Raw genomic sequence first — 9996 nt, 5'->3', positions numbered from 1 at the left:
CACTACGATCCAGGAAATTGCTAGCACTAATAAACCAGACATTCAAAAATCATTCCAAGTTCAAGCTCCAAAGTTCATCTATATACATATAATAGCAGCAACTCATATATTTTTTACTGACTAAGTATGAAACAGAATCAGCATCACCAGGGGCAAAAATCATAGTATCATCATAATTTAATTTGACTAGTAATAAGTCAATATATATTTCATATATTTGATTAAAAGATGCACATTCAATAATTGAATAATTGAAGAAAATATGCAACCGAAATAAAGAAATCAAGCAAAGAGTTAACTATGCAAAGAAGAAAATCTTGCTATTTTGGCAATTTTAGATATCACAAAATCATAACCAAAGACCCCATAGCAACAGTCATTTCCTGGTAAGGCAGCCAAAAATTCATCAGCTTTTTGCTGGATTGCCATCCTTCTCAACTACAACTCCTCTTCTTCTTATCAATGTCGTCTCCATCGCTACATTCATTGCACTTTAATTCATTATTCTTGTGAACATTAAAACAAAACCAGCAAAAAATAGGTCAACAAATCAATTTAAAAATAGCATCAAAGCAAATTAAGAAATGATAAATGAAAAGAACTGTGTAAAGATTTCTTCAAGTCTGCTTGAAACCTTTCCTCTTCATCTTATTTAGCTTGTAATTGTCGAAGCGTTTTTTACCCATCGTCCCCAACTGATTAACAAAGCAAGCACATTATCATTATCTTCATTCTCCAAGAAAACAGATTATAAATTAATTTAATAAAGCTTCAGAAAGTAATGACCAATGGCAACAAAAGGTAATCTTGGAAAATGATAAAGGTGGTTAGTGGTTTTCCAGTAAGATCATCATATTCATCAAATGACATAAAAATTGACAAAATTACTAAGAATGTGAAATAATTAGTAAAGAAAAAACGAAAACAATTAAATGAAAGAACCTATGCATAAATTTGCACGAAAACAAACACCCACTAAAAAAAGAAGCAATTATTCAAACTCTAAGATATCAAAGTAAAATAGAGCAAAATTATACCTTTCTAGCGAGAAATTCTCCAGACAAAGCTAAAACCCAGAAGAATATGATGAAGAACAAGTTTGTTCTGCAAGAAAATTGAGAATTTTCGAAGAAATTGTAGTAAAAGAAGTAAGGATAAGAGGGAAATGAAGATATAAAGTGTAGAATATAAATGAGAAATTACAGTTTGTTAATTGCTATTATTAAATGGTAAAGAAGCTTTAGCTAAATTTGTTTCTCTTTGTTAAGCTTGACTTGAAATGGTTAGATTTTGGAACGAACAAATTTAGATTTAGAATTTTCTATCCAAAAGTCAAAAATACAAATGTCATATATATCTAACGTTCCAGTTTATTATACTCCATAGATTTAAAATCACTAACAAATACAAGGTATTCTCTACAAAATGGTACCCTTTCTGAACATTCTCAGTTTCTCACCCATAACTAAATTAAATGATTACTGAGGTAAGATATAAAATAAGTTCCTGTACATATGATTGCAGAAAATCCCAAAAACTGCATTTGATACACCATCACAAATTCATAATAATGAATAATGAAGTAGTACTTTCTCTATAAAGTATATAGTTCCATAAATTTTGGTCCTATAGTACTTTCTATGAAGTATATTTTAATTTCAAAACTAACAGTAAAAATATGAGTTGAATAATCATAGGTTGAGTTGAGTCAACTATTTTAGTATTTCAAAACATATGTACAGGTTTGGGAGTTCAACATATTCATTTTCTACCCAACCAAACACAACCAGTTTACCAGCATAAAATTAATGTAAAGCAAAGAAAAAGGATATTGCAATAACCAAATAGGAGTCTATTAAAGGATGTGTTTCAAACTGATAATACAAAAATAAATGCATAACAAAAGACATACCATCATTGCGAACACAAATTTCAAGCATTCTCACAACTTCGCCAGTGATGCCTTTATTGTAAACTCGAATTTCAATGTCACCCTCAACATAAACCAAAGAGCTGCAACAATCCCCAACAAATTAGTAACATCACAGACATATACAATGGACTAAATTATACACCTAAAGTTATACAAACATACTTTTCCATAAGTTGCTGAACGCATAGGCAACAAGCATTTCATTATGGACAACGACACGATGCCATTGGGCTGGCATCGTGTGAGACTATGATCAATGTATGACCGTCACTATGTGAATTTACGTACAATAAATCCAAATATTCCTATTAAAACTGCAGAAATTTACTCAAATATCCAAAATACATCCAAACCCCTATTAAATGCCGGAATCTTAGTATACATAAAAATACTCCTATAAAACTGTAGGAATTTTCTTAATTATACTAAATCCATCAAATTTATGCATATTCAAGTATCAAATCTCAGTCATTCAACCAATATACTATGTTAAGTAACTTAACAAACAACATTAAGCACTTGTTAGCGATTGTTAGCTTGAATTTAATTATTCTTCAATATCTCATATAGAGCAGCAAAATAAGAGAATAAATTCAAAATAACAGATACAAATCGAATTAAATCTTTTATTTAGACAGATCTCCGCAAAATTGAACATCTAAACCCTAAAAACCAGAAAAAAAAAAAAAAAAAAAAAAAAAATTTAAAGAAAACACACAAACCTGAGCAGCTTTGTAAGCATTGAAAGTATCTTCAGCAGCAGTTTTCCTTGCATCGGCAGATTAAAACTAAGCCAGTTCTCTCCTTTTTTTCCTTTCTCAAGCCAAAATCAAAAGGGCGAAATCAGTACTTCTTCATCAAGAAATAGTTTGATTTTTTAATCGTCATTTAGAAAATCAATTCAGTTGAATTACCTGCGATTTTTCAATAGGAATTCAGATTATTAATTAAGAAGAATTACCAAAAAAAAAAAAAACATAGCACAAAAAAGGATTAGTGGACTTCCATAAAATTATAGCTAAACCCTAGATTGTCAAATTGATATTAGATGCTTATAAAAAGGATAAAGATCTTACCCCAAAGAAGAACCGAACCCCCATAATCATCATCAAATGGATGATCGGTGATTGCTAAAGGTGTCAAAGGTTTCTCTCTCTAGGTTTTCTGAGAGAGAGTGAATGAAGTCGGTGAAAGGAGAGTTGAGCAAATGAGAAAGAGCAGCCAAGCATCAACCTACCTTAGCTGGCAGTCAAAGGAAGGCTTGAAGAACAGCTGTATTCTCCATTACAGATGGCAAGCAAATGCATAAAGTTAAGTAAGGGCGATTCCGGCAATTCATTAAATGTAGGGGTGTCTTTGTAATAGCACCACAGTGCACTGTTCATAAGAACAATATTTTCTTTTGCATGTTTTGTAAGGTCTATAGATACGGTGCTCTGTGTAAATTAAAGTATATCTTCAGTCCTATTTTGCAATTTATATATACCAAACCGTAATAAAATTCTTAAAATTTATACTAACTAGAACAAACAAACAAGGTATTACAATAGCATAATACTTCAATTAATTAATTTAATTTATTAGTAAAAGACAGATGGTTAATATTTAAAAAGTATATACTAGATCAGATTATCAAAATAATACTATCTATAAATCTATGGTAGATAGTAATTCAAAGATTACATATCAATCAAGTTATAACAAACTATTGATCAAAATGGTAAAACTACATATATGCTACTTAAGAGTACAATTTCTAGCAAAATTAATTTTAAAATCTGAGTATTAATTCATGAAGGATCTAATTAATTTATTGTTCTTATCAAATCTTAATCTTATATATTCATAATTGGCTACCTAGTAAAGAAAGATAAAGTAGGCCAATGTTATAAGGCATATTCAACCATATATAAGTATTATACGGTGAGCTAGAGTGCCGAACATCGTAGATAACTAATAACTCAGTATCATAGCATCTCCATTAAAGTATTTCGCATGTGCTCACATTTCTACTAAAAAAAATTAGATAGTGGGCTAAATTAACATAATCTAATTATGTAAACTTAGCAAGCAAAACTCAATTATATATCATCGGAAAAAGTACACAATGATAACGGATAACCTGATCGAATTCAACGATAATTTGGGGCAATCATATGTAAAATATATTAAAGCTTTAATATCATATCATAATTCAAGAAAAGAAAAAGGAATATAGAAGTAACCTTTTTCACCAAAGAAAAGCAACGTTGAAGCAGAGTTCATATGAATTAATTTGTTTTCCAACTGCTAATATCCCTCATTTACTCAATTGGTTAGGAATGGTGTTGATAACTTGTTATAAAATAAGCAGAAATATAAGAGATTGAAATGAAATTGATCTGTATATTCTACTTGTATTTTATATGATGAAGATATACATATATATATACTGTACAATCGATAGGGTTTGCTTGGAGAATAATAAATCCTAAAATCTAGAAAGTTCTTGAACGATACAAGATGGACATCCACAAATATGTTTAGATAAGAATAAACCCTACATCATGAATATTCCGGAATGATAAAGGAGTATAATGGTCATCCACACAATATTTCACAACAACGAAGTAATTAAAAAAAAGGGAAAATGCTATACATAGCCCTTAGAGCTACATTTAAGCATTAAATTTATCCTTGAAAATCGTAAAAAGTTAAAAAAATCATGAAAATATAAACACTAATTACACTGATTTATGCGTGTTTTTTTTATGCATTCCTAATTTTATACAATTAGGAATTCATAAAAAAAAAAAAAAAAAAGCTCATAATCAATCCAATTATTTTTATTTTTTTTAACTTCATTAATATTACTAATTCTTAAATGGATCTGGTTCACATTAATTTATTGTGGACCACTAACATTAGTAAAAATATGATTGTTTTATTAGTAAAAAAAAAAAGGGTCACTATAATAGAAAAAAAAAGGTCTCTATGTTGAAATAAAAGTCATTTTGGTAATATATAGGCTATAAGAGATTAATTTTTTTAATGAAATATTTTATATACTGGTTAATATGAATAATAAAGGTCACTATATTAAAATTAGGGTCATAACGTTGTACTTTAAGTTCACAATAATATTAAACATTATACTAGTTTTAATACTCCCTATGTCCCTTAATTAGATGCCTACTTCTCTTTATTATGTGAGTAATAAATGTTAGAAATAGACATCTAATAAAGGGATGGAGGGAGTAAAGGTTGTTAAAAATAAGGTTACTATGTCAAAATTAAGGGTCACTATGCTCAATTATTGTCAGTTGCGTGTGTATAAACCTCGGGTTCACAATAACATTATTGTGGATCAGGTCCACGTAAGTCTTTCTGCATTAATATGATAATGTTTGCATATACTTTCTACTAGTAAATATCTAAATTGTTTTTTTTTTTATTTTTATTTTTTATTTTTAACAAGGGCCCAATATGTAAGATTAGAACAAGGCCCCCAAAATGATTAAGACGACCATGTTCTCCTTTTTAACACATTATCTACTTTTTCCTATACCCACTTTCTACTATATATATACTCTTTCTTTTCCTCATCCTCATCCTCTATAATTTCCCACAATAAGAGGTGTTTAGGGTATTTTTACCCTGCCACGTGGCCCAATCAGAGGGTGACACGTGTCAGCCTCAGGTTGGTCCAAAATGGACCAATCCCTGCTTAACACGTGTCATTCCAGAAATAAAGGGGAAAAGGTGGCCTTCAGGCCCAAATCCCGAGAACGCCGGAAAACGGCGCAGCCCACCAAATGATTAGGGTTTAGTGACCTAATCAGGGGCAATTCCCAAGGACCCTATAAATAGGGAGATGTCCCTCATTTCGGGGGCACGTTTTTGATCATTTAATACACCTGCCTTCTCTTACATCAGAGAAACACCTGAGCTTGGAATCCGAGCAGATACCCACCTAAATTTTCGTACTCTTTATTCCTTTTCAAGTTACTAACTTGATCGTTGGAGGCGGAGCACCACCCAACAGGTGTCTCCGTTTGTTTTGCAGGTACAGCTCATCCCGGATCAGTCTTCGTGTTGTAACTCTCCCGAGGGACAAAAACACCCAAAACAAGAGGATCCTCTTGTAAATACTTTTATGTAAGTAATGAAAGAAGAAAATGAGAGGGAAGGGCAACTAAAAGAGATGACAAGTGTCAAATTTTAGAAAGAAGGTGAGGGGTCCACATTAGAGGAGTATGATAGGATTACTACTACATTTCAGGAGTAATTTGGGCATATTACCCAAAATAGGAGTATCCTCCCAATTTGAAGAAAAATAGGGCTGAGGAGTACTGAGTACTCCCACTGCAAATGGTTTTAGTCAAATGACCTCATTTTATATGGTGGTATTTTTCAAATTTTCTCATTTTATTTTTCTAATTTTCGAATACAAGTATTTATTCTAGTTAGCATGCCCATGCTGAAAACATTGCTCATGGTAGTTGGCATGTCTGAATTTGCAACTCCCACACACCATTTGGCACAAGACCACTGTATTGACTTTTGCCAATAATAAAAGTCAAATACATTTAGCTTTCCTTTTTCATTCAATGCTCAATCTAGATGGCCTCTCTTATTGGTTTATTTTCTTTTTTTTTTTTTTTTTTTTTTTTTGACAACGGACAACTCAAAACTAAAGACAACCTAGAATAAAAAACTAATTAACTAACGACGCCTAGCCGAAATAGCCAGATCATGAGCTGAACGAACACCATCTCTGGGAACCTTCTGAATAATACAAACCTGGAATGAAGAGGAGATGTGTCGAAGTTGTTGCTGAATCCAAATAGTAGAAATATCCGAAGAGGAGTTTCGTAGAGTAGAAATCGATAGTTGGGAATATGTACGAATGAGAATCCGAGAAAAACCACGCTGAATAGCCATTCGTAACCCAAAGAGACAGGCCAATAACTCTGCCTAAAGAGCTGAGAGAGCGAAGCAGGCTCGTGCTGCACCACCCAGACTAATATCAGTATCCATCGAGAAAAAACACCAACCTATACCTGCTCGGCAATCGTGAGAACTCCAAGCACCATCAACAACAAGAGCAACTGTAGGAAGGGTACAACTATTCCCTACAAGTTGGAGAGAATCCAACCGAGAGCCAAAGCCCGGAGGAGGAGAGGAATCTAAAGACAACAAATCCCTGGCTGCTAAACTACGCTGAGTCCAGTCTTGAGCTATTTGAAAAACGAAATATGGTGAGCAGATTGCTTGTCTGAATCGGATGTTGTTTCGAAGGATCCAAATAGCCCAAGTGAAGGACAAAATCGAATCTAAGCCATCCCAGTTCTTAAGAGAGATAATAGAAAGCAACAGAGAAATAAACCAGTGATGAAAAGTGCTATCGTGAATTGGAGGACGAACACCCAAAGGACCACAAACCCAGAGCCTTCGGGTAAAGGGACACTTGAGAAACATATGATCTATGGACTCCGACTCCAAGTGACAAAAGGAACAAGAAGTATCCACTAGGAGACCCTTAGCTCTTAAGTTAACAGCTACAGGAAGGGCATTGTGAAAAAGTTTCCACAGAAAGATCTTCCACTTAGGAAGAATAGGTAAAGCCCAGATCTTACTCCAACACAGAGGGCTGATCGACAGTAAAGTTTGTGGGAGCCAATCTGAGGAAAGAACTAACTGAGCATAAACGGATTTTGTAGAAATATTCCCATCCTTAGTGAATTTCCAGTAAACATAATCATCCATAAACTGCGGAGGTCGTTCAAGACTGAGAATCTTAGCTGCGATGGAAGGAGGGAATAATGTATGAACCAAAGTAGAATCCCAAGTATTAGAATTGGGATCTAAAAGAGAAGACACCAGAGTCGGAGAAACCGATCCAGCAATGGACTCCTTGAAGTGCACAATTGAATTAGGCACCCAAGAATCCTGAATAATACGAACCTGCGAACCATTCCCAATCTTCCAGATCATACCTATTTTTAAGGTCTGAACACCATGCAAAATGCTGCGACATCCCCAAGATGGAGTAGGAATACGACCCGCAGAGTTATGAATTAAAAGTGAAGGATACTTAGCCCTGAGAACTTGTGAAAGCAGAAATTGCGGATTGTGCATAATACGCCAAGCCTGCTTAGCCAAAAGAGCCGAGTTGAAACAACCCAGATGTCGAATACCTAATCCCCCCATTCCCTTAGGAGAGAATAATGTCGAGGAAGGGGTAAGAGCAAGACCCCTGGACTGATTGCCTGACTTCCACCAAAATCTGACCAGAAGATTATTAATTTTGTCGATGATAGAGGAAGGAAGCCGAAATACTGATAACACGTGATTAATAGAAGCAACTAGAACAGAGTTAATCACTACCAATTTAGCTGCTGCCGAAAGGTGTAACGGGGCAAAATTAGTCAGGTGGGATGCAATTTTGTCTACCAGAGGTTGAAAAGCTTTGCACTTACTTCTTCCGATATCAACAGGAAGGGCCAAATAAGAACCAAGAGAAGGTAGAGCCTTAAGTTGAAGGGAGGAAGCTAAAAAATCCCTATAATCATCTGGTACATTGGCACTAAAACGAACAAATGATTTCTGTAAATTTATCATCTGACCTGACAAGCTGCAGAACTGTTGAATCACATGTTGAACATTGGCACAAGCCGAGGGAGACGGCTGAAAGAAAAGAAGGGAGTCATCTGCAAAAAAGAGATGGGAAATAGAGGGAGCATAACGAGAAACTCTAATCCCTCTGAAAAGACTATCTCTTTCTGCTCGTCGAATCATAGCCGAAAAGATTTCCATACAAAGAACGAACAGATACGACGAAAGAGGATCCCCTTGACGAAGACCACAGCTGGGTCTAAAAACTTTTGTTGGATTACCATTAACTAGAATTTGATATGAGACTGAAGAAACGCATTGTTGAATGATATGAATCCAGTAGGGAGGAAACCCGAAACACTGAAGGACTTGCCACAAGAAATTCCAATTAACCCTATCATAAGCCTTATTCATGTCCAATTTAAGAGCTGCAGACATTTTCCGACCCCGTAATCGGTTCATGTAAGATAAAACTTCATGAGCCAGTAGACTATTGTCTGACATAAGTCTACCCGGGACAAAGGCATTCTGGCAATCTGAAATAAGAGAGGGCAAGACTTGTCGGAGTCGAAGCGAAACGCATTTGGCTATGCATTTGTAGAGAACATTGCATAATCCAATGGGCCGAAACTGCGAAGGATGCTGAGGATGATCAATCTTTGGAATGAGAACTATAAAAGTACGGTTCCATTCCTTAAGCATATGACCATGCAAAAAGCTTTTTGAATCGAGCCGGAATCATTAAGGGTTTTGTTCAAGAGAGAGAAACTCTAGCTTCTCTCTAGCCCTTTGAAGAAGGGTCTCGGTGGTTGCCTTCATCGGATTCTTCTTCAAAGGGTTAGATTGAGAAGCTTGTTTCTTGTTCTTCAATGTCAAAATACAAACCCTAAGGGCTTTTGGATCTTAGGTCTGTTATTCGACCTTCATTCAAGGTTGAAGAAGCGGCGGCTGTTTTGGTCGGGATGTGCTTAAAGGTTTAATTTTTCTTGCTGGGTTGTTTCTGGGTTTTTTGGGTTTGATTTCTAAATCAATCAAAGCTGCTGGACGGTACTGCGAAGAGTTTTGGTTCCTTCTTCGATTTTCTGGGTTCTTTGCTCGAGATTGAAGAAGGGTCTAAGTTCGGTGTTCCGGTGGTTGTTCTGGTTGGCGCGGCGGCTGGACGGTGTTTCATGCTATTCTTTCCCAGCAGCCGGATTGTGTTTGAAAGTGTCAATTTTTCGTTTGCTAGGCTGATTCTGGTTGGTTGCTGGGCGGTGGTTTGAGTCGTATCCTTTTCCCAGTAGCTGGAATTCGCTGGAAGCTCATTCGTGAGGCTGATTCTGGGTGTTTGGGGCTAAATCAAACCCTCGATTTTCTGGGTTCTTGCTCAAAGAATGTTTTTGTTTTTCGGGCTAGTTTACTAGTGGCTGGGTTTTGTTTTCTCTGGTCTTTGTTGCTGGTGACGGGTCCAGTTCAGTGGTTGTCTT

The 9996-nt window shown here is 35.1% G+C and overlaps 1 protein-coding gene and 1 long non-coding RNA gene across 4 annotated transcripts; both read right to left on the bottom strand.

Annotated features, from left to right (window-relative positions):
* Positions 1 to 303: 303 nt before the first annotated feature.
* LOC145558515 (uncharacterized) lies at positions 304 to 3186 on the bottom strand. Of its 3 annotated transcripts, none has more exons than XR_014092508.1 (5): positions 3010 to 3186; positions 2096 to 2847; positions 1913 to 2013; positions 1038 to 1104; positions 304 to 695 (listed from the first exon to the last, which is right to left on the bottom strand). It is a non-coding gene; the product is annotated as an uncharacterized LOC145558515 (long non-coding RNA). The 3 variants fall into 3 exon arrangements; XR_014092510.1 differs by having other exon boundaries at positions 2652 to 2847; positions 3010 to 3184; XR_014092509.1 differs by having other exon boundaries at positions 2656 to 2847; positions 3010 to 3184.
* Positions 3187 to 6889: 3703 nt separating this feature from the next.
* On the bottom strand, positions 6890 to 9232 carry LOC145557621 (uncharacterized). Its single transcript, XM_081618795.1, has one exon. The coding sequence runs from the start codon at positions 9230 to 9232 to the stop codon at positions 6890 to 6892; it is 2343 nt and encodes a 780-aa protein (XP_081474921.1).
* Positions 9233 to 9996: the final 764 nt, after the last annotated feature.

Source organism: Chenopodium album, chromosome 9, assembly GCF_948465745.1.
Source record: "Chenopodium album chromosome 9, dcCheAlbu1.1, whole genome shotgun sequence".
NCBI classification, from domain to species: Eukaryota; Viridiplantae; Streptophyta; class Magnoliopsida; order Caryophyllales; family Amaranthaceae; genus Chenopodium; species Chenopodium album.
The sequence above is the reverse complement of the archived record's forward strand: the minus strand, read 5'-3'. Positions and strand labels throughout refer to the sequence as shown.

Excerpts from the sequence above, each read along its gene's own strand:
- LOC145557621 (XM_081618795.1), bottom strand. The coding sequence starts at position 9,232 with ATGCTTAAGGAATGGAACCGTACTTTTATAGTTCTCATTCCAAAGATT.